Source organism: Leopardus geoffroyi, chromosome C3 (genome assembly GCF_018350155.1).
Source record: "Leopardus geoffroyi isolate Oge1 chromosome C3, O.geoffroyi_Oge1_pat1.0, whole genome shotgun sequence".
Taxonomy (NCBI): domain Eukaryota; kingdom Metazoa; phylum Chordata; class Mammalia; order Carnivora; family Felidae; genus Leopardus; species Leopardus geoffroyi.
This window is the reverse complement of record NC_059338.1, coordinates 124,197,918-124,223,528: the sequence shown is the minus strand read 5'-3', so window position 1 is coordinate 124,223,528 and position 25,611 is coordinate 124,197,918. Positions and strand designations below refer to the sequence as shown.

The 25,611-nt window shown below is 41.8% G+C and overlaps 1 protein-coding gene across 1 annotated transcript in view; it reads right to left on the bottom strand.

The window, feature by feature from the left end:
* The window catches only part of LOC123586636, a 106,357-nt gene extending 82,225 nt beyond the window's left edge, over window positions 1–24,132 (bottom strand). The window contains exons 1-3 of the mRNA XM_045455839.1: window positions 23,982–24,132; window positions 22,564–22,592; window positions 16,634–17,041 (exon numbers count right to left, since the gene is read on the bottom strand). Of these exons, the coding sequence (XP_045311795.1) occupies window positions 16,634–17,041; window positions 22,564–22,592; window positions 23,982–24,132 (588 nt within the window). The remainder of the gene's footprint in view (window positions 1–16,633; window positions 17,042–22,563; window positions 22,593–23,981) is intronic.
* Between the last annotated feature and the right edge of the window lie 1,479 nt (window positions 24,133–25,611).

The window sequence follows — 25,611 nt, the reverse complement described above, 5'->3', positions numbered from 1 at the left end:
TTGGAACAAAATATCCCTTAACAACAAAACAGTCAGCTCCAGACAGTATTATAAATCTATTCATGTTATAACCGTTCTCAGCCCCTTTAGAAACTGTGGAACAATGGAGCCCATCCAAAGGCTCTTGTGTGCTGCTCTCTGGAAAATGGACAGGCATTCCGACCACGGAAAGTCTAGAGAACAGGCTTTATAAAGAAGGCTATCTGAATGCATTTCTGCCCAACTTCTGAATTCTTTATTGTGTTAAGGAAGAATTTCAGAGACCCACAGGTATACTAAGGATAAAAGAAAACTATGAATAGATGCCAGTTCAATTTTAGTAGTGGCCTCCCCTCACCCTTAATTCAGAAAAAATTATATTCTATACAATAGTTTCCCAGCAAAGACCCTGCCACCCATCTTTCTCACAAGGGAAAGGCGAAGTGAAAATCTCCACCTCGGAACTTTAATTGGTTATCCTGTATGTGTCTTGACGGCAATGAGTTTCAAACTAACAACCAATGAGGGAGGGGGGCACATGACTTTGGTCTACCGAGAGTCACGGAAAGGAAAAATGGAGACGGTCGGTTGCAAGACAGGAGGCCATGGTTACGAAAGGAAAATAAGGCCCCTTATGGTCAGCCTCATGAGGAGATAAGTACACACTTCACCTCAAATGGTTTCTTGCCTGCCTGGGGCACATGGCCGCCAGGGATTTACAGTTGGGAACACAGTCCACACTGGGCAGGTACAGTGGCACTTACAGAAACCCATTCCTCTGAGCTGAAACGGAAAGCAAAAAAGGGACAAGGGAGTGTTGCCATTGTTCAGTCTTTCTCCAACCTTTTTCAGACTTTCTTGTTCTTCCTTCCATAGTGGCTTGATACCTACAGCCCCCAACAAGTATCATGCCCTCTGAACAGGTGGTTCTCAATGATGGCTGCAATACCGGGGGGGTGGGGGGGGGCTTTCAAAAACCACCAAGGTCAAGGCCCCCCCAGGGCACACTAATCAGAATTACTGGGGGCAGGCCCTGGATATCATGAAGTATTACACCTCTGCAGGTAACGCTCTTATGCAGTCAGTATGGTGAACCATTGCTCTGAAGGTAGCTAGAGACAAAAAAGGAGAAAGATAAGGTGAGACAGATCAGATGATCCGGCCCAACAGAGGGGAAAAGGCTTCGCCAGAACACAGAAGGGGAGCATACTTAAATGACGAAGGGAATGCAGCAGCCACAAGGTGAGGCCCCTGTGGGCTGTCAGCTCTTTAACAACAGGAAATGTGGTAAGAAGAAGAAATGCTCGCAAACTCAGGAAGATGCTTGGCAAGAAAAGACAGGTGCAAAACCAAGGCAGGACAAGTTCAGCTCTTTAAAGTTGGGAGATAGGAGAGAAAATGATACTTGCAAGGAGGCTGCAGCTGGGGGAGGAGGTGGGTGTAAACCAAGACACCAAGAATGAGGTCTGCAGACAGGAAAGGCGAGGTATGTACTTCCACTATCACGCGTCAATGATTCAACATCTTTTCATGTTGATGGTTCACCTTCAGATAAAAAGTTTGGTATTACTCTGAAACAACGAAGAACTTTAAAAAAGAGGTAACAATAGCCATATAGTCCCTAAAACATGCTCCTGAATACCTACACAAACATTCAAAATTACCAACTTATTCACTCAGCTGACCTTTAGCTCACATTGATCTTCAAGAACTTATTACCGTCTTAATGATGTTCTCGAGTCCTCAAAAGGCAAAATTCTTGGATGGCCCTATAAGCATCCAGTTTTCCCCCAATGCTACTGTAACACTCCACTCTGTTCTCTCCTCTGATTTACAAAGACTGGGTTCCCCTTGCTGGTTAGTGGGTTGCACAATCTGTGGTATATTCTGCCTAAGTAACATTGCCATAGGAGTATGCATACTCACATGCGACAAGAGTAAATTTTACACATTGATCGAAATATTTCCATGGCACTACTTAGAAGTGCCATGGAAAATCAGTGAAACCCCAGGGCCAAACAGTTACAACTTTCTGAGTACCACCATTGGAATCTGGAAATTAACACAGATATCAAATTTATGTAAAATAAATAGATAGGAAAATAAATACATGTGAAAAAAAAAACTAACAAGACTCACTAAGTAACTTTAGGCAAATTATATTAAGATAATGGAGAATTTTTAAAAAATTGGAACAAGTCTGAAATATCTCACTTTGTACTAGTGTCTTACTTCCAAGCTGAGAACCCACTCAATAACACGTTACTTTCTTCATGTCTTTATCTTTTGTCTCACTGCCCAAGATTTTGGAATGGGTGTGACGGTTACTTAGCATGAGTCTGGGGAATGATAGCTGCCATTGTTCCCTTTGGATTCTTCTCCAACGACATCTTTTGGACCTAATAAAACTGTCTTCATCTTCTGGGACCCTTAACCCCAGGAGTGGGGTTGGGCGGGGGGGGGGGGGGGGGGAGGGGGGGGGACTGGAGTAAATGAACATGGCTACAATCCAAGCCTAAAACAGGGAGGTGAAACCACAAACCACAAGAGAATGTAGATCTGGCGGCCATAACACATCCATACCTGGCCTTCGTCCACCAAAATTGAACAGCTAACTTGGCATTTTATCAAGTCTGATGGGAAGCTAATGATGTGAAAGAAAGACAAGTACACTCAGGGCTAAATTGCATGAAATGTGTATGTGGCAGAGGGGACAGGAGGATGGGAGCTGGAAAGAGGATGGAACAATTATTTGGAATGTAATCTCCTGGCATACACTGGGACAAGTTCACAAACCTTTTCCCACAATTCCGAAATGCAAAATTTCCTGAAAAGAGGGTTTCTTTGTTATGTTGGTACCAAATGAATTTACTCCAACTTGAACTGTCATCAAGTTATCTGGTCATTCTATGTCCTCCTAAATGTGAACATTCATCCACTTTGTTATAGAAACTACTGTTGCCCGGATCGAATGAGACTATTACATAGCATACGGTATATAAACTGTATTACCTTTCTAAAAGCGGAATTCTGTAAAGTATTTGGCCCCAACGGGATTGCTGACCTCTACACAACTGTCCAGACCAGTGAGTTCTCTGGATTTAATCCTTTTGTAGTTTCCCCACATCGTGCAGGTATGTTCACCCGACCTCTGTCAGCTTATCAGTGATTTCAATGACATTATTTTAGTAGACAGATTCATAGGGAACAAAACTGTACAAAGCTGAAAATCAGGCATACCACGGACTCTTTAATGTAGCATACATGCTGCATTAAATACACATGCTTATCTTCTCCTTTGCCACATTTTTCACCTGATTAGTCTGAGAATTCTGATAACGAAGTATACCCACACCTGCCACTGTAGCATGGGTACGGCACGGATAATATGAAAAATATAAATGTGATGACCTTCAAAAAGAAGATATCAGGGGCCCCTCAGTGGCTCAGCTGGTTAAGCGTCCTACTTCAACTCAGGTCATGATCTTGTAGTTCATGGGTTCAAGCCCTGCATTGGGCTCTATACTGACAGCTCAGAGCTCGGAGCCTCCTTCAGAGTCTGTGTCTCCTTTTCTCTCTGCCCCTCCCCACCACGCGCACGTGCTCTCTCTGTCAAAAATAAATATTTTAAAAATTAAAAAATAAAAAAAAATAAAGTTCTTAAAAAAGATATTAAACTACATTTTTACTTGTAAAAATTAATATCCCAAATGAAATGTCCAGAGACTGGCTAAAAGGCAAATCTATAGAGACAGAAAATGAGATAGAAAAGAGCAAGGGACAGAAAGATCCGTGGTTGCCTGGGGTGACCACAAACAGGCACAAGGGATCTACTTGGAGTGATGGCGAAGCCCTAAAACTGGACTGTGACGATTGTTCCGTAATTCTGCACATTTACTAAAAATCAGTGAATTGTACACTTAAAACAGGAGAGTTTTATGGCATGTAAATTATACCTCAATGAAGATGTTAAAAAACTAATATCCGAAACTTCCAAAATAACACTTTTTATGTCCCTACCTCCTCTTCTTTCCTGATGTTTCAAATTAATACCAGTTGAAACGGAGAGAGAAGAAGGTAATAAACGACCTATTCCTGATTATCAAGGGAAAAACAGAAATTTCACCCACAAATGATTAATTTTAAATGTAGCCAGAGAACATAATTTCTTCCAGATAGTCCCTTATATTTAGCAAATAAAATCAAAATTAATTTTTAACATGTCATACATTCCTCTAATGACAGCATATATCACATTGAATAATAGTATTTTATTTGCCAGTCATCTCCAAAGAGAGTGTAGGGGCACCTGGGTGGCAAAGTCAGTTAAGTGTCCGACTCTTGATTCCGGCTCAGGTCATGATCGCACGGTTTGTGAGCTGGACCCCATGTCAGTCTACGCAAACAGCACAGAGCCGACTTGGGATTGGGATTCTCTTCTCCTTCTCTCTCCCCTCCCCCGCTTCTTTCCCACCTCCCACCCCTGTCTCTCTCAAAATAAATAAATAAACCTAAAAGAAAATTAAAAACAACAAACAAACAGAGAGTGTAAACTCCTGAGGGCTGGGACGATGTCATGGTTTGTCCTGTACTTTCAGGACCTTTTATTTTAGGTGCTTAACAAACAATTATATTGATTGCAAGGATTTCCTCCCAAGGACTATCTATCACATTTCCGTTTGCTTGAACAATATAAAGACAGGCCTTGCCTTCTAGATCAGAGTTGCTCAACTCCAGCATTATTGACATTTGGATCAAATCATTTTTCTCTGAGGAGAGCTGTTCTGTGCACTGCAGAATATATGAGGGCAACACTGGCTTCTGCCCCTACATGCCCATAGTACTCTACCCAGCTGTGACAACCAAAAATGTCTCCAGACATCGTCAAATGTCCCACGGAGGGCAACGTCACCCGTCGTTGAGAACCACAGCTCTAACTAGAAAGAGTGTAAGACATCAACAATGCCTTTTGCGTTATCATTTTCTGAAGCTAGCAAGAACCCTGATAAAGAAAAAGCGTATGACTAGGAAATGATAATTTTCTGACCATAGGTTTTGGCATATTATAGGGAGAAAAAAAGGAGAAAATGCTCTTTATGCTTCTTATAACTGTGGAGATGGAAAAGGCTTATTCTAATCCAAGGCTGACAGTTTTCAGGATATGCAGAGCTGTGAAGATACATAAGAGAAGGGTCCAAATCCCAAATGGCCCGTGGCTATAAAACAGTATAAAAGAAGCATGTTTATTACCAGCACCGGGCTGGTTATTAGGAATTGTATCTAGGAGAACAATTTTGAAAATGCTATTGAATATTTATTAAAAGCAAAGATCTATAATATAATAACTCAGGTCCTGGACATGCCACTATTAGCAAATCACTCGGCTAGTGAGAAAGGTTAAAAACTGTGGTGACAGAAATTAAATTAAGTGTTAAGTTTAATACTTCAGTGTTTTATTTTTCTCAACAATGATAGTGTTTAGTAATCCTGTTCCAAATATTCCACCACAAGGCCTAAAAACCTGTTATCCATACTGTATGTTTTCGATGAGACTCCAAAGTTTTTAGTTTTAATTCTACATTGGAGATACTGAGCATTTCACACTGATGTTAAAGTTCAAGCCACACATTCTGGGCAAAGTGACTATTACATAATGAAGCGAAAGGAAAATATTCTTAACATCATCCAAATATGTTTGAATATTTATGAAGATTCATACTTTGCTTGAAAGCATCTTTAGTTTTTACTTAGAAAAACAAAGGAGTACGTTTCTCTACTCAATACCAACAATTTGGGTACTATATATGACAATCCTAGTTTTCAGCCACTTTTTCATTTTCAATCTGTTACATATAAGCTACGGTAGACAGTTACATGTCAATTCCTAACATTTAAAAAGGCAGTATATCTTTTAAATTCTGTTTGTAACAATGTTTATGTTTTTCTCTCTGCCTATTGGTAAATGTAACCAGGTTTAGGACTCTGAATATTAAACATGTAATTCCTAAATCCAATAAGAGAAAGAATATATACAATATGCAAAAACTCTCTATACAATCAAGCCCTGACTGTACACATAAATATGGAATTCAAATTAGATTACTAATTTAGACATGTTCTATCATGTCAAGTATACACTAGCATAAAAATATCTGAACAAAATTCAGGAGGAGGAAAAAAATTGTTCTTTTTAGCAAATGAAAATTCCTAGTACATAACATTAAAATATATATACTCATAGATGGGGCGCCTGGGTGGCTCACTCAGTTAAGCATCTAACTTTGGCTCAGGTCATGATCTCACAGCTTATAGGTTCAAGCCCTGCATCGGGCTCTGTGCTACAGCTCAGAGCCTGGAGCCTGCTTCAGATTCTGTGTCTCCCTCTCTCTCTGCCCCTTCCCTGCTTACACTCTGTCTCTCTCTCTCTCTCTCAAAAATAAATAAACACTAAAAAAAAAAAAAAAATTAAAATATATACTCAGGGAAAGATTAGTAGGAAACGTAGCTTAATCAAATCAACTCAACAGAATACTAACTCTGTGCCCTGGATTATCATATTTGCATTTGGATGAAATTGGGACACATGAGGCATGAAATGGCCAAATTAATTTTCATTTTACTTGAGTTTCTTCACATATTATTATAAATATAAAACGCAATAAAATCATATATAAAATACCATATTACTTTGTATTATTCTCTAAGTTTTCATATGCCTCTACCATAATTTCTCAATGACCCTGGACCAAGGCCACTATAATACACCAAGGGTAATGGTAATTACTAGAATTAAGATAGTTGCCTAACGTTTTTATAAAACTTTTTAAAATTTATAAATGTATGGTTGTTTTTCAAAATAAACACCAATAACAAACGACCAAACCATGAAACGTCACAAAAGCATAAGCCCCTTTGGATTCAACTTTTCCTACGGAAGCTAAAATGTAAAATTGGTGCCGTGAAGCTTGAAATTGAGACTTAAGGATAAGCACTGGTACCAGCATTTTGCTACTTGCTAGAAATTGCTTTCATCTGGAAATTGCCATTTAGCAAGGTTCATAGATATTTTTTGGTGAAATAAAAAAAACACAGCATCATAAACTTTTCAGTCACAAAATTCCATGTTTGCATGATTCTAACATTCCTGTTTATTAATAGCTAATATCTGATTTAATGTAGCAAAATTAGGTAAATCACAATTTTAGAATATCAGGAGCCAAAAGAGAAGCTGTAAAACTAAAATAAACCCTTTAGATTTATCCTGCATCATTCTACACTGCTCAAGTGTGAAATGCTCAAGACAAATGTTTTACTACTTAACCTTAAATGGGTAACATAATTATAGCAGCTTTGGCCAAGATAAAGCTAGCTACATCATTTAATGTATTTGGAATACACAAGATTAATATCATAAAGAGAAAACCAACAGTTTAAACCTAATTTGACTGATTTTTGTTTCACATGCACACACACACCCACACAGAATGCTTCTCACATACAACAACCATTGCAACAACTGAAAACAAGTTTCCATTGCATCACAAATACCAAGTTTAATTACAATAATTTTGCAGTTTAAAATATTAAATTTTTTTATTTTATAACTTAGATGCTTTTTTTTTTTTTTTTTTAACGTTTATTTGTTTTTGAGACAGGGAGAGACAGCACTAACAGGGGAGAGTCAGAGAGAGAGGGAGACACAGAATCTGAACCAGGCTCCAGGCTCTAAGCTGTCAGCACAGAGCCTGACGCGGGGCTCAAACTCACGGACCGCGAGATCATGACCTGAGCCGAAGTCGGATGCTTAACCGACTGAGCCACCCAGGCGCCCCTCAGATGCTTTTTTTTTTTTTTTATGCTTTTAAGATAATGAAAGAAAAAGATGCTCATTTTGTGAAGAAAGATTTTTTTCACCCAGTCTAACTTACTTACATACATTTACATAAATAACCCGTGGCCCATCAAACACAGACTGCAAACACAGTTTGCAAACACAGTTCCTACTGCTGGTGCTTTAAGTAGACTAATGAAAACAATCTCTTAAATGTTCCACCCTCTCATTTTTCTTTAGTAGCTATTCACGGAGACACAGGCAATGTGGTGGGATGGCCAGAAGCAACAATGTGAAGTCAGATGCCTCAGGTTAGGCCCTACAGAGTTCTACCATTTATCGGCTGTGTTATCTCCACACCGTTGTCTGAACCCTGCATCTCAGTTGTCTCGTCTCTCTAATGGGAGTAATTCTGCCTGTAGGTCAAAATCAAAGCCAAAATGGGTGACGACTAAAATATATGATCTCAACTAAAATACATGGTCATTATTTCCATCATGCCCAAATATTCTAGGTTGTCTATAATATAATGAGGCCTGTTTTTATGACAAGTGGAAATTACAGGAAACTACACTCACTAGATCTCAAATAGACCAATGAGCCAAATGATTCATTGATAACTATAAAAGGACTTGTTCAAAGGTCCAAACCCTCTAAAGATGCTATGGCCATGATCAAAGCTTAGTGTCTGCAAACTGTCAAATAATATGCCATTTCTCACTTTTCCTTCCAGCATGCTCATTCATGGATACAACGAGACATGCCTGTTGGAAGAACCAGGCACTTTATCCACTGAGAAAATGACTCTTCCGTCCTTCCCACTTTCCCAATGTGCCCTCATCCTGCTGTCAAGAAAGGAGACAGATGAATGGAAATGAAAAATAAGAAATGGCAAATTTATCCTCTACGCAGCTTCAGATCCAGGGGCATGTTTTTTCAGGATTTCCTTTTTTCTTTACCCTTATCCCCACCCACTTTCCAGACGGCAGGCCTTAATGTTTATGGACGGGGACAGAAAGCTCTATGAGAATGCACCACCATCATCTGTGTAGATACAAGCAACTTAAGAGGCAGACCTGCCCGTCTGCTTGCTGCCTTTTCTTTCTCTTTCACTCCTGTTGTTACCTGGCTCCCATTCCATCAGGCACCTGATTTTGCTTTGCCTCTGGCTCCTGCCACTTTGTGTCCAAGCACTTGTCAAAAACTTCTCTCACTTCATCTCACTAGCCCTTCTCCTTTTCTTCGGCCTGCCACCTTGGCCCTCATCTTTCTTTCCCACTCCACAAGTGCTCCCAGGCAGATCACTACCTCAGTAACAGCGTCAAACACACAGAAGATCTGCAAACTTACGTCTTCAGCTCGGCCTCAGTCTTGAATTCCAGAACCCCAAGCCAGTACAACGGCCCACTGAATCTCAAGCCCCGGATGTCCCTCTGGTGCCTCACATTACATAAATCCACAGATAAATCTGTCAGCTTCCCCTGCAAACTGCACCGTCCTCTGGGTTCACGATCATGACCAATGGCACCTCTGTCCACTCAATCACCCAAGCCAGAGACCTGGGAGTCATCCTCAGAGTCACCACTCCCTCCCGGCTTCTTCCCCTCTCTCCCTCTCCCCACTCTTATGGGTCTGAGTTCAGACCTCAGAACCTCACTAGGGTTCATTGAGCCAACAATTTTTATTTATTTGTTTGTTTGTTTGTTTATTTATTTATTTATTTATTTTTACAGGGCTCCTCTTTCTGCCCCACATCCCATTCATTCTCTACAGAACACCCAGAGTAATCGTTCTGCAGGAACAACCTAAAGTGCTCCCACTCATCTGGACCAAATATGGCCCCCAAGACCCTTCCTGAACCAGCCCCAGCCTCTGCTCTCCACCTCCAGCCTTGTGCACTGCCCTCCATGTGGACCAGCCATGTGGAACTACCAGCTGCTCTACAGACACACAGCCTGCCCTCTTTGGTACTTGCACTGTGCTCTCTGGTCCCTCTGCTCAGAGTGATTTCTGTCGGCCCACTCCCATCCTCAGCTGCCCGGCCTGCTCTGACTTGCCTTCCAGGCTCAGATCCACCCTACTTCCTCCAGGAAAGCCATCCCCTTAGGGTCAGGTACCCCCGACAGAGCCCAGCATCTTTTACGCACTGGTTCCAACTGCATCTTTTCCCCTCCCTTCTAGTGAGATTCTTGAGGGCAGCGCGAGGATTCTTTGTACGTTTGAGGTTTCAACATCCCACAACATGCCTGGTATCATATCAATATATGTTCGGTGAATGCATAGATGAATAAATATCACTCCAACTCCATCGGATGCAAATACTGCCATGCTGCTAGTGATTGATTATGTGTGAATTAGAGGTTCACAGCTCTCCTTAGAAGGCGTCAGAGAAAAAAATACTAAGGCCACAGTGGTTGCAATTCCCGAATGCTGAATGCAGAGACTATAGTATTCTTGTGAGCAACTGTGTTACAGGTTGGTTTTATTCAATTAAAAAAAAATCATTGTGTTGCGTGGTTTTATTGTCTCTGACTTATAGCATAAGCTGCCTCAACATTAAAGTTTCCAGATAGCTTCAGCATGTTTAACCATTAAAGTTTCCAGATAGCTTCAGCATGTTTAACCGTAATGGGAGTGATAGAGGAATGGGTGCAGGGCCAGAGCAAGCAGAAGGGCCAGAGCAAGCACAAGTGACATTAACAGCAATGATCGAATCACAAATGAAGTGAGACCAGATGCCCAAAGACTTACCTGATCACCCTACGTCACTTAGAGAATAAACCCACAGAAAGGCTTACATATGCAACGCTGGGAACCCTCTGAAGACTGGAACGACAAATGGTAACAATACTGATTTAGTCACACCTTTGGGTACTTTTACAAAATCATCAGAAGCTGATAACTTGCAAATGAATATGTGACATGGTATGCAGAGACTGGGCCTGGGTCCTATGAAATTGTAAAGAAAGGTACAAAGCTGCTGCTGATCAATTTTAAAACTTTTTTTTTTTTTTTTTACTTCCCTATTCCATAAAGTTCATAGGGTTTCAAGTGCTCTGTATTTTAGGCAAAGGCCCTCCAGTCAGGCCAGATTTCCCTTGTCCTTTGCAATTAAGTCTATATCTGGAAAATTGAATTTTTCATAAGCTTTTAGTCACTCACAGGTTGGAAAATTGTACAGTCCTATAAAATCAAGGAGGGGGAGTGGATGAAACACCAACACAGTATGCCAAAATGCTGTTACAACAAAAATAATAACTCAAAACCCAAGGGATATGAAGAACTTATTGAACAAACGTTGGCTCCAATGTGAAATCTAGAAAAAAAATCGAGGAAGTGGGGCTCAGAGGAAGGGTTTTGAAAATATTACAAGTTGGTTATAAAACCTGTCTTTGTACTCTGTGTTTGGACTGAAATTAGACTATAATGCAGGCAGAGAAGATTGGATGCAATGTTCCAATTCTGAGACAACACACTGGAACCTTGTTAGACATGCATTCATTTACTTTATAAACCATAGATTCATTATGAATAATGTATGATACTGCTGTAGTAATGTTCATAACTGATAATTTAAAAAACTTTTTTCTAAGTTATTTTTATTTATTTTGAGACAGAGATAGAGAGCAAGCGGGGGAAGGGCAGAAAGAGAAGGAGAGACAGAATCCCAAGTAGGCTCCACGCTGTTAGCGCAGAGCCTGATGCAGGGCTCAAACTCACGAACTGTGAGATCATGACGTGAGCCAAAGTCAAGAGTTGGATGTTTAACTGACTGCGCCTCCCAGGAGCCCCCAATAACTGATACGTTTTTACTTAAACTTTTTTTTTTAATCACCGGAGAAAAATCTCAGGTCTCTACACTTCCCCTTTCTTCAATGAGAGTGACACAATCAAGAATATGACCCAAACATAGACAAAGTTAACATGCCTCTCTATTGTGAGGTTCAAGGCTTTATGCTTCCTATTTCACAATGCTAACATGTGATCTTCTTTTTCGAGCTTGTTGCATGAACTAAGCTTACGCTCTTCCTCCACAAAGACAAGAGAGACAACACTATTTGTGCAGTCAATGCCAGCTGCTGGCCATGGGCAAGAAGGTGGGCAATGAGCCTTCCCACCATCCCTTCAGCTCCATCCCAGGTTCACTGTGGGGACCAAGCGAGATATATGGGATTATTTTGAGAAGCACAATATTGGACACCTCGGCAGCACAGCTGAACTGTCATAAAGGCTCCAAAATTGGATGAGGAATGTGCTGTAAGGAACCCAGGCCTCATTGGACAGCCGTGGGCTCCATTCTTGGCTCCATAGCTCACTAATGTGACCCTGGACAGGTGCCCTGACCTTTCTAGGCCTCAGTTTCCACTTTTGAAAAACAGGATAATAAAGTAACTACCACATAAGGTCACTACGAGGTTTAAAGTAAATTCTGTATGTAAAGTTCTTAGCATGGCAGCTGGCACATGGTAAGTGCTCTGTATAATCTATTCACTCCAATTCTTATCCAGAAGGCATGACCAATAAGGACTACAGATGTGGCAGATAAATCATTCTCAAAACCGTCTCCCCTCATCCCCACGCCTTGTCCTCAAATTCAGCAATGCCCCAGCCTTGAGGGATTGTTTCTGCCATGTTGAATGCAAACTGCTTGCTTATATGACCATAAACTTGTCTCATCTCATGGATGAGACATCTCTCATGGATGTATGAAACTCCAATATACATGGATGTATGAAGCAAGAGCTCTAGAAACAGAATCAGCTCCTAACTCTCCAAGCCAGAAGACAAAATAATTCAAAATAGTAGATATGACCAGGGAGAGTAAATGATCTTCATTTGCTTTATCCATATTGAAATCAGCGTGTATTTCCTGTACATAGATCTTCTGACAGCAAGAGAAAGCTGGTGTCAGAGAAGTTATTTGGAGATATAGAGGGGGTCACAGATAAGCCAATCAATAGTTGACACAGACAAGAAATAAAACAGAACTATGTAAATTCTAAAGAATGAGTTAAAACTAAATTATGGAACTAGCTTAAGTCACAAAAGTGGTCAAGGACAACTTTTACTACAGAATAACCCAGAAAAGAGGAGCATCTGAAATGTAAATATTGATGGGGTAAAAGGGAATATCTGTACTCTGACAAGAGGGGTTAAAATTGAAGTAGAAGATATATCAAAGATTTCAAATCAGCAAGGGCTCTTTTTGGCACACTGTCTGTGGGATTGTGCCTAGGCATACTGAGGCCCTCTCCTGAAAGCTCATTCCCAGAAAGTTCTGAGATATAATTGACACATAAAATTATATCAGTTCCAGGCATACACCATAATGATTTGATATACGTACATATTGCAAAATGACCACAATAGGTCTACTTAGCATCTATCATGACACAAAGTTTTCTTGCGATGAGAACTTTTTTTTAAAGTGCTATTTTTTAAAGTTTATTTATTTTGAGAGAGAGGGAGAGAAAGAATCCCAAGCAGGCTCCACACTGTCAGCTTGGAGCCTGATGTGGGGGCCAATCTCACGAACTATAAGATCATGACCTGAGCTCAAATCAAGAGTCAGATGCTTAACCGACTGAGCCACCCAGGTGCCCCTGTGATGAGACCTTTTGAGATCTACTCTCTCAGCAACTTTCAAATACACATATGGTATTATTAACTGTAGTCACCATGCTGTACAGTTTTGATTTAAAAAAAAAGAAAGCCAACTTAGAACATCTGCCTTGAAGTACTTTCAGTGGCAGAAAACGTTAGCTAAGAGGTTATTGCAGTCTGTTGCTCATGTGCCTTATATGGCAATTAGATCTTAATATTTAGAAAAGAGAATATTTACCACGAGCTAGAACACTATGTAGTATCGGGATGATAACCTAAGAAAGCCACACGCGTGTACACACACACACACACACACACACACATACACACACACTCACAAAGTGGCCTCTCAATCATTTCCAACCTCTGAAGTCAGGTGAATTCAACAGGCTCTGGAGTAGACTTTTAACAAATTACTGCTCACAAAGGACCCCCTGAAACTACTTCCAGTGACACTAGTATTAAGGCCTAGAAGAAGCATGCTTATCTGATGTAACAAATAAGTTCCATTTCTGAATATATAGTAAAATGTGCGGCAAAGTACAATCCTCTCCCTGCCTCCCCCACCTCTGCCACCCACGGTCTCTCTGCCCCATGGCTGTTCCTCAGCTGGGAATGCATTCATGCTCAGGTATGGTGCTCTTTGTGGATACATGACAGCTGCTTGTGGTGGTTTACCAGGCTAAGTGGATCCCTGTAGCCACATCTGCAGGCAGGAAACAAAACAGAGAGCACCTTCCTCCAGCATGAACTGTAACATTACACCATCCCCCCACCCCCTTGATTCTCTGAATATATGAATGAGGAAGTAAAAAGCAATGGAATCCACTTGAAAGTGGAGGAGAAAACATACTTCACCTGCTGGCACATCTACCTTGTGCTAGGCTAAGCAAGTTATTTAACAATAATTATGGTCATAATAATAGCTCCCAGTCTTGGAGAACTATGTTGTGAGTGCTGTTAAGCACTTTGCATACTTTAATGCTTAACGTGAACTTCCTCATCTGTAAACTGAAGATAATAATGCCCCTATTTTATTATTATGAGGATTGAAGGAGGAAAGATGCCTCACTTTGCAAGTTGAGGCAGCAGGGTCAAAAAGGACATGATTTGAAAGAAACAGACCCGTGGGTTAAAATCCCAACTCTGATTTGATCTCGCTGAGCTTTAGTTTCCTCATCTCCCAGGTGGAGAGGAAACCAACCACCTCAGTGAGGAATTGAGGGAGACGATAAATGCAGCTGGTCTGCATCACTAGAAGGTGTTTAATAAACGTTTATACCCTCTCTCCTGTTATACGTGTGACCTGCTTCTGGTAACCTCCATCAGTAGCCATTCAATGTCCCCGGTACCCAATGATGCATTTCCTTTCAGAGCAATGATAATTTTATCAGTTTAATATGCCAACATTATGGACTTATTCAATCCTGCTCATAAGAGGAGATAAAGACACTGAGACACAGAGTTTAGGTAATTTGCTCAGATTCAAACACATGTTCCAAAAGCCAGCAGCTCAGCTGCCTAGTGTACCCTCCTAACTATAATCCAATAGCGTCGATGGGGGTGAGTCAATTTGACATTCCATGCTTGGATGTATTCTATTCTAGACATAAGCAATGGATGCTGTCACAAACCACAACGTGATGACTAGCTTTCTAACTTTTGAAATAACATTTTTGTATTTTCCTAGAATTCTTTAAAAACCTATGATGTTTTTAAATGAAGTGCCTAAAAGTAGCTCATCTTGTTCTATGTGTTGGAATACCATAAATAAATGCACTCCTCTTTCTAAAGATTACCTAAATAAATCTTACATGAAAACACACTCCTGAGTTTTGGTTTAAACATTTATTACAAGTCCAAATTATACATATATATACATATATGTATAAATATATACATGACTAATGACTATGACGCCAAATAGTCTGAAAATTCTCCTCGTTTATAATGTTCAGTCTTAACAGTCATAGCAGTACCGTATGTATTTCAAAGTATTCCTTTTACAAATTTAATCAACTCAAATATTAAACATCAGTGATCATAATCTATTGCTTTGCTTAAAAGGAATCGCTAGGGGACAGATGAAAAAGAAAGGTTATAGAATTCTAGCCTTCAAAGTAGGACAGGGCAGCTACCTATAAATTATGCTCTTTATTTATTAAGATAATTAAGCCCATCAGTACACTTAACTTTCAGACTCAACAAATGTCTGGGACGAACAATTTCCACTTTTTCTAAAACAAAGGGGATGTGTTCAGAAAGGGTCTTCTGCAAGCTCTCTGCACAATGCATGCTATTTTAAAACATGATTTATGTGTCTAATTCCTGAAGCTGCCTTGAAAAATATACTGGGTTTTTCCTCTCATGCTACCTATTAGGAGAAGACACTCCAATTTGAAGAGTGCACTGTTTCAGACTACAGGACGCTCTATCATGTCAGCATTTTCATTAAATACTGTTCAAGCTGGACCTTAAACAAATGGAATGGAGAGCCACAGCTGCAGCCACTGCAGACACAGGTATCCCGCCGGGAGGCTTATATAAGGAGGCGCAGGACAGTCAGGGTGAAACCCAAGTGTCATCATCTGAATCCTATTTCTTTGAGACTTGCCCACATTCTTCAAGTGAATGAAATCACATACAATGAACGGATTTCTCATTTTATTTGCCTTATGGCACAAAACGCTCTATTGACTTAAAGTAGCTTTTTCCCTAAAGGACTGGGCTTCGATTTAGGGAAACGTTGGCAACTTCTGCCTAGGGGAAGAGTAAAGTGGGATGCGCGGGAAGCCCGAAGGGCTGGGAAGGAATGGCTTAGCTCCCATCCCCAAAGACCTATCTCATCCAGGAATATTACAGAAGTCACTCTCCGGAGGACTTAGGATAGAGGTAACAAGACCCTACCCGCACAGCCCCCACCCCCAAACATATAGTCTAGGAGCTCGGAATGTGCAATCAGCAGCAGGCGAAATGCCCTCGGAGCACCTGTCCTCTCACAGCACATTTCCAAGTGGCACATTAATCAGAGGCTGCAGCCAGCCCGCCCTGGACTGCCTCTCCCCGCGTGCAGCGTCCGTTTCTTCGCACCCTGAACTCGCCGAGATGTAGCCCTGCTACTAACAAGAGGGGCCACCCCAAGCTTCCCACAAGAAGATAATAAAAACGCACCTCCCCTTCCCAGGCTCCCTCCAACTTCAGAAACTACAGTCAACTTACTGGGACGCAGGAGACAGGGAGCCTTCCAGGGGGACCGAGCTGCGCAGCGCGCAACCCCGCTGGCCTCTCACTGCCCGGGCGACAGCGGCGGGTGCAAAGATAGGCGCTGTCGCTCTGCACCAGCCGCCTAGCTCCGCCGTGCCCGGGGTCGGGCACTCGCCAGGGCGCACCGTCCGGCGGCGGCGGCAACGGCGACCGAGGATGCACCCGGCCGCGCGGACCCGAGAGCTGCAGATGCCACCGACCCCGAAGTGCGGCGCTCCGAGCCCCTGGTGCGTGTCGCCGGCTCCAAGGGAATGGCGACTCAACAAGGAACGCGGCAAGGGAAGAGCCGAGGCGCTGTCGCCCGCAGAACCGCCAGCCCGCTCCCAGGCGGTCGGTCACATCGCGGGTGCGCCGGCGGGGGAGCTAGCGGGCGTGCACCGCAGTCCGCACTCGCCGCCGCGCCGCGGAGAATGACAAGCGCCGAGGCGGAGCAGCCGTGCGGGGCGCGGGGCGCGAGTGCGCATGATCCCGGCCCGCTGCGGCACGTCACGGGGGAGGGAGGGGCGGGGAGGGGGCGAGCTGGGCGGGGCCGGGGTGGGGGCCCCCGGGGCGGACCCGGGCATAGCGCCCTGCTCCCTCGCGGGAAGGTACAGGAAGTCTCCCGCCTCGGGGTTTGTAAACCTGAAGCTGGGTGGTTGAACTTGTCTCCAGAGTCCATTGTCCCTTAAAAACCACTGTTTACTCTAAGCGGTCCTTAGGGCGCTGGGCAAGGCCAGAAAAGCCAGTTTAACTCAGGTTATAGCCTAATCATAAAGGACTGCCATTTAGGGTAAATTGGTCCTCTACCTGGCTGTGCCTTAAAATAACTTGGGAGGCTTGTAAGAGCTCTTTGCCCAGACCGCACCCCCAGAAACCAGATTAAGTACAGGAGAAATCCTTGGGCGCAGGTATCAGTAGGTTGTAAAGCTTTCCAGATGATACCGAGGTACAGCAGAGGTTTTCAAGCCTTTAATGTGTGTCAGAATCTTTTTTCTTCTTCTGAGGATTTTGCTAAAATGCAGGTTTCTGATTCAGTAGGCCTGGGCGCTAAGGGAAGATTCTTCATTTCTAACAAGTTCCCAGATGATGCCAGTGCTACAGGATCAGACCATCTTCTCTTTGCCACTCAAACCGTAGTGTAGAATTTTGGAGCAGAGCTTCTGAAACGTTGGGCTGTGTGAGAATCACCAGAGTAGTTTTTGTTTTGTTGGGCTTTTTTTTTTGGGGGGGGGGGGGTGTTTGTTTTTTTAATGCAGTGCACATTCCCAGGCCCTATTCATGTGGTACAACGTCTGGGGCTCTGCTAATTCCAGCGGTAAGGAGCACTCAGATAAGTCTGATAATGGGGGTTGTTTGGACCAAACTTCACAATGTTGGACCAGCAACCTGGAGTTGAGCATACACTTTTGCACTGAGAAGAGTCAAGCCAGGTCTAGAACTCAGAACATCTGACTGCAAGTTCAAGTCCAAGCCTAAATGGTGCTTTCTCTGACTAGTCCAAATCTTCTACAAGTATTATACATTACTTTACTTAGTAGGAAATATATATAAATCATATGAAACACACAACACATTCTGTATTCTTGACACATATCATTAAAGTGAGCTTCAAGTTGGCTGAAGAAGAAGGCTCATTAGAATGCAAGGGCTGGAATAAGGGAGTTTAGATGGCCTGTACCATTGCACATTGCAGAGGAAAGGGTACGTAGGAGGAAACAAATCTTAGGTTCACCCTGGAGCATGGGAAGGCACCTTGGAAAAGAAGGTCCAGGGATCTGGCTTGGCCTCTGGCCTCATAGCACCGTATGAAACTCAGGTGTTCAAGAGCTTATGAATATATGGCATGTCACATGTATTACCTCATTGAAATCTCACAATGCTCTTGTAAGTTGGATAAAAAAAAGATAATAGGCCCATTTTACATTTTACAGATAAAAAAGGATGCTCTGGACATTAGTTGACTCGCACAAGCAGTAGAACTTGAACTAGACACAGATCTAAATGTTGGATGTGGCTTCTGTAATTCTAAGGAAAACAGTGATTCCAGTCTTACAAAGAAAATGGTTTCTGTGTTTATTGTTCAACATCCTTTAAAGACTGTGCCTAAGTTTTGAGTTAGAAAGGGTTTCATTTTTTTTTTTTTTTTTTGTAGAGAAAAAATGCATTTTGTGTCTTCACTCCAGTTTTGCAGCTCTACAAATTGTAATGCAAGCTGTTGTTCTAAGAGCATCCCAGTCCTGGGACATTGCGCTTACATAATGTCGGCTTCGCCAAGAAGTTCAAAGAGCAACACTCTTGTTTTCTGGTGACAAGTGTAATTACCATCTTCATGTTATCCAGGCCCAAAGAAGTAAAGTGATACAGATAAAATCCAGGCAAGAGCCAGTCTCTAGCCTCTGTCCTTTTCCTCTGCTCTCCTCTCACCAAATGACATACTGAAGACTATTTTTCATTTCCAGATTTTTCAAACCAAGATTTACCATCATTAAATTAGAACCCAGTGTATTTCAAAGCCACCCCTTGATACCGAACCAGAAGTGTGAGGAATGATTCTTGGGCTAGTGGTAAATGCTATAGACTATATTCCCAATCTGCATGAAGTTGTGGAATTGATACTCCCACACAGTCTCTCAATGCAGAGGTTTGCCTTGGAATCCTACCCGCCTTTATCTTTGCTTTCGATGTAACTTTTCCTTAGAGCTATTCTTCTGTGTGATTAGGAAATAATAAATGAATGGCTGGTTAAAAGAGAATTCTCTGTAAATGAAGGAGCTAGTTGTGGAATTTTGTTAGTTCCGTTTTTAATAAGAAAATACTTTAAATATATTTTAAAAATAACAGAGGTAATATACTAGTCATCTTGAGACTTTTAGAAGAAACCAGAGCTGTCATCCTATTTTTTTAGGTGTCAGAAACTCCAATAAAAATATTTTTCTGTGTAGTGTATGAATTCATTTGTATATTGATTTAAGAGATCCAGGATTTAATTATATAAAAAGTTAATTGGTATGTCCTACTGCCATTGTATTTTGAGCCACTATAATTGGTATAAAACACATGAAATGTGTAATATTGGCTTAATATTGACTGGCTTAATATTGACCGTGTCTGAACTTAGAATTTGCTTCTCATTAGCGGGTAGTGGTGGCTGGCAGGAATAGCAGCTACATTTTTTTTCCCCCTCGGAGGTTTACATTCCTTACGGGTCAGCAAAATCTGCTCTTTGGGTGAGAATTTCTTCATTCAATGCCTTTAAAAGTCCCAACAGAGAGGATTTCAATTATATAGACACTAGCAATACCAGCAAACGTATTCTCTGCTCATTCAAGAAGCTGTACCCGGAAGAGATTTTTATTAAACTCTTTTGGCTAAGAATCACAGGCTTGTCACCTAACTGAGAAGTGTGGGCACCCAAATTCTCCATATGTGTTCATTAGATACCCTCATCCATCCGCTCAAAGGGATACTTTGACATGAAAATCTTCCAGCCTCTGCCTACTTCCTACTTGTAGTCCAGATAAGAGAACTGTGGGGAATCCAAGGTGACTGGCGAAGCTGAGACCCAAGCGGGAACATAGGATTGGATTTCACTAGGCAAAAACTTAAGGTTGCCGTAAAAATTCATACAAGTTGTGCTTGATTTGTTGGACACGGCTTATTACAGTTTGCTTTGTTTGAACACATGCAGCTGCTAGGAACTTCACTGGAAACCATCACTGAATCCCTGGTGGAGTGTTCAGGGGGAGGAAGTGGGGATAGGAAGATTAGCATTCTGTCTTTTTCTCCTGGGAAACTTTGGAAAACTATTGGAAAGCTCAATGCCTCTTGCTCTAACTCAGGAAATTTACCAAGTGCCTGAATTTTTACTTCTAAATTGTTTGTTTTAAAGAATTTGTTTAGAACTTAGAGCAGTCAATTTGGGGTGCCTGGGTGGCCCAGTCAGTTAAGCGTCTGATTCTTGTTTCAGCTCAGGTCATGATCTCACTGTTGTGAGTTCAAGCCCCACATCGGCTCCTTGTTGACACAGCAGAGCCTCTCTCTCTACCTTTCCCATGTGAGCATGCTCTCTCCTCTCTCCCAAAATAAATAAATAAACTTAAAAAAAAAAGAACTTAGAGCAGTCAATGTAATAAATGATCTGTATTTTCAGTCTAGCTCCAAAATGGTTTTTAAACCCACAAGTACGTTAATATAGGGTTCACTGTCACCCTAATCCTGAAAGGAAATAAGTTCTGGGTGAGAATTCTGGCCTAATGGTAAGAGTAGGGATTGGGGCTGGAGAAGATGGAATTTGGAAACTGAAGAGGGAGACTGGCTGTGGCCTTTAGTGACTGAGGAGCAGAGTCTGGTGAAGAGTGGATTAGCAGCATCTGAGATAAAGTTGGGAGAAGTGTGTGACCTTGTGACCAAGGAGAGAAATAGGGTTGAAACTGTGCCTGGAGCTTAGTGCTTTCGCCTTTACTTCAAGTTCTTAAGGGCCCCACGTTTGACTTAAACCTCAGGAAAGAATGATCAGAGATGAATAGATTATGAACCCCTTGTAAATAGATACCAATAGGTTAATGCTTTAAAGAACTGCTGAAGGAATGTACATTCAATTGGAATCGCTAAGAATTGCCTGCACCACCCTCCCAACCACGTTGCCCACTAGCAGAAGAAGGTAGCTGGCGGAGAAGCCACGTGCACACTCGGAACCACACAGAATCATCTGGCTCCCGCTGCCCTCGTGTCCTTCTGTCCACCGAAATCACATGGCTGCCAACCACAATCACCTAACGTGGCTTCAAGCACATAGTAGGTTCTGAGTAAATGCTAGTTGTTAGTATCAGCTTTTCTTCTCCCCTAGAGTTGAAATCTTTAGCTAAATGTCTCCTCATGTCCCCTGTATCGTTTTAATGTAAGCAGTGATTAACTGTAGATTTTAATGGAGTGCTTTCCTTTTCTGACAGAAGACTTAAGAGTGACTTCAGGGCTCTTCTGAGAACAGGGGAATCGTGTGGAAAAGGATTTCAGGGGAGATCAAGACAAAGCCTGCTAATGTTACTCTGTGGCCTCACGCTGTACTGCAGAGGAAAACACGGGGCTTAGGACTTGACATATGTAGATCTTTCTACCGGGAGAAAGAAATGATGGTGGGAAGAGAGAAGGTACCTAACAAAAGTGAAAGCAGTGCCTTCAGGAAATGTCTTTACATTACAGATTAAAGAATGGATATTCCCACCACCTTGTCACTCCGACCTTACACTTTCCTTAATTTCTATCCTGACATCTTCACTCAAGATTTGTGGCTGTAAAACTAATGTGGATTCTCATCATTTCAGAGATTTCTTAGGCTTGCTTTTTAATTCTTCCGCCTTTGTTACCTCCATAGAATATAATTCCTTTTTTTTAAGTTTAATTTATTTTGAGAGGCGGGCAGTGGGGGGAGGGCAGAGAGAGGGAGAGAGACAGAGGAGAGAGAGAGAGAGAGAGAGAGAGAGGGAGAGTCCCAGGCAGGCTCCACACTGTCAGTGCAGAGCCTCATGTGGGGCTCAAACTCATGAACCGTGAGATCATGACCTGAAGTGAAATCAAGAGTCAGATGCCTAAACTGCTGAGCCACCCAAGCATCCCTTCCATAGAATATAGTTCTTACAAACTTCTATTTTAAGTAGGCATCAGAGAAAACTGTGTCTCATTCGTAAAAATCATTTATTAGTCAACAAATAAAAATTCAAGATTGAGAAAGGAAGATGTATAAAATGAGCAAGAGTTTTACTTCCACAGTGTCCAAAGTCAGAAAGATGTGAACGCCTTTAGCGGCTAATGCATGTCTGTCATTTCTAGCCCTACTGTACATTTTCTTCCTCCATTCCCACTCTCTCAATACTTCTTCAGCAAACACACTTTTCTGCTCTCAGACTCACACTCTCCCTGGAGTAGAGGCTGTCTCTTGCTACAGAGGATAAAAGATGACAAGAAGAGGAGATTCAGCATGCTGTGGTTTTCTCCTTGAGCCAGAAGTTCATGTAGAAATGCAGGAATATGGACTGTTTACATGGCTTTCTTCCTCAGTCTACATAAGGTTCCTTAACTTGAAAATGAGGATAATGGTAGTAGCTGTTATTAATCTCTGAGTCAGCCATTTACCGATTCCTACTTCCCCATGTAGAAGGGGGATCCAGTTTCTGCTAAACTCTTTTCCCTTCCCTGCCCATCCCCCAAAAGAACCCCTTCTAGGGACAAACGGTGGTTAATACTAGTGAATGCTAGTGAGAGTGAGGGCTCCCCAAAGTTTCCACACACTTGGCAATGGTCAAACCTACTACTGTTCTGAACAGGCGACAAAAATTCCTGAAATTTGAGATGTTACTGGTGTGGTTGGTGGTCAGACCCTTAGTGGAGTCTCAAACATATTCTTCGGGGAATGAATAAAAACACAATCATGTAGCCTGATGGGAAGGCAGAGGACCTTGGAGATTTCACAGCAATTTATATAGAGAGAAGAATTTGCAAAGGAAAAAGCCATAAAGGAAACCATCACTCCAAGATGTCTTGTAAAAACAGCAGTTGGTTTTAGAAATATTTAATCCCAAATTCCACTGAAGTACACATGGTATTTCCTGTTTCTGGAAACTTGGAAAAAAAATTAAGCTCTGTTTGAAAGCAGGCAGGCAGAGCCAGATGTTGGTGTTGGTAATGATCCGCAGAGCCTAACACTCGTGTGGCAGCAGTCAGGGAAATGCATGACAGCTGTCTGAAGCCATGGGAGCCTAATTTCTCTTGGCCAGAAAAGAAACAAAGTGCAGAGTCTGTTTTGTTTATATATCCAAGAGGACAGCTGAGCCCAAGGCACGTTATTTTGGTTTCCAGAGCCAGTAACAGCAATTTGAAATATTGTTTATATTCCTTTGACATACTTTGTCCAAATCACTTATTCAAAGAGTGTTCAGTATCTAACCAACTCCAGTGCCATTCTGAAGTTTTGTTGCTGTCATTGTTCCGGGTGTTGTTGGGTTTTTTCGTTTTGCTTTGTTTGTTTCGTTTTGGTTTGGTTTAGAAAATACTAGGCTATTAAATTTTGAGGCCAAATATAGGCAATCTGATAGTAGTTTTCTTTGTCCATATTAATAATTAGAATTTTTTTCTGAAAATACATGATTGAATTTCTTGATTAAAAGAGCCTTGGGTATACAGGAGTGCTTACAATGGACTTTAACTTTCACTATACCCCATCATAACTCTGCTTTGGTCTAACTGGTTTGCTCTTCATTGCTTCACTATCCTTTGTACTTTCTTGCTTTTATGTTTTACTTTTGTTTTTTTACTCAAGTTTTACACTTACATCTCTGTTCATCAAATGCTAGCCATACTCTAGTGGCTAATTCATGTCTCACCCCATTCATGTAGTTGACCTTGATCACTCCAGCTCCCCTACTGGAGGAGTCTCTCCTCTCATGAGCTTCTGCAACACCTACTGTCTCTATCATCCACATAGCACTCCTAAATTGTCCCTGTTGCTGGCACAGAACGTCAAAAACCCTTGGAATTTCTTGAGTGATGGGAATGTGTTATGATACACATAATGAACCCCTTTGGACCATACTTGAGTTTATGCTAATGAAATGTGGAGGAGAACCAACTAAGTGCTTAGAAGGCTGGAACCTTCAGCCTCATCCCCTGACCTCTGGGGAGGGGAGGGCAGCTGGAGATTGAATTTAATCACATGGCCAGTGATTTAATCCATCATGCCTATCTAATGAAATAGCCATAAAAAACGCAGTACACCCAGGCTTGGGGTGCATCCTGGTTGGTGAACACGTTGACATACTGCGATGGCGGTGCACCCCGACTCCATAGAGACAGAAACTCCTACACTCGGCACTCTTCCAGACCTTGTGCTATGTACTTCTTCATCTGGCTTTTCATTTGTATCCTTTATAACAAAACGGTAACCGTTACATGTAGTGCTTTCCTGAGTTCTGTGAGTTGTTCTACTGTATTAGCAAAGCTGAAGGAGGGTTGTGTGACCTTCCGAATTTGTAGCCAAGTCACACAGAAGTGCAGGAAGCCCGGGGACCACTTGCAGCTTGCATTTGATACAAGGGCAATCTTATTGCGCACCCTACCCTTTAACTTGTGGGATCTGATGCTAGCGCCAGTTAGTTAGTATCAGAATTTAATTGAATTGTGGAACACTCAGTTGGTGTCAGAACGCAATATTACATAGTGCATTTAAAATCACACCGTGTTCTTGCCTTGCCTTGCCTTATTTATAGTTTTGATTAACATATAACAGAAATGACATCACCACCTCAAGATGAATAGAGCAATTATATCAACTGTTTATGTCTATGTCAGTCAAACTGCAAAGTTGACTGATGGTCAGTTTAGTAATCAACAAATTTTAGTATGTGCATCCCATCCCTTCAGCTGGACTGAAGGCTTCTGGGAATCAGGTTCACATTTTCGACCTCTTTGGTTTTAAACCATGCCTAGTGAATTGTCTCAAGAGTCTTAAGTGCTAATGACTGGCTTTATGGCTTATAAGATGATGTACAAGTAAGTACTTACTAATTATAATACTCACCTTGCATTACGTGCCTATTTAACAGTCTCCCCTCTGTGGACATTACTTTAGTCCTCTTTTTTCTCCTTATTTAATAAGCAGTAAACACTAAGCCATAGATAAGCATCTTTCCTAGGATCTCAGAGTAAGTCAGAACCAGAATTGAAATTAAAAGTCCACCTCTGCTGGATTAAGTATTAAAAGATTTTGGCCATTTTCAGTTCCAACCACTGTATGGATGATGATAGACAGTGAAGTAGCCATTGAAGTTCAGAATCAGATTTTATTATGCATAGTGTGCTTGCTATTCTTCTTAGAAATGTTCATTTAGCCTTATGTTTATGCTAGTAATTAAATCCAGTGCCTTCTTGCCAAATTAAGGCAGTGAACCATTTATGATGCTGGA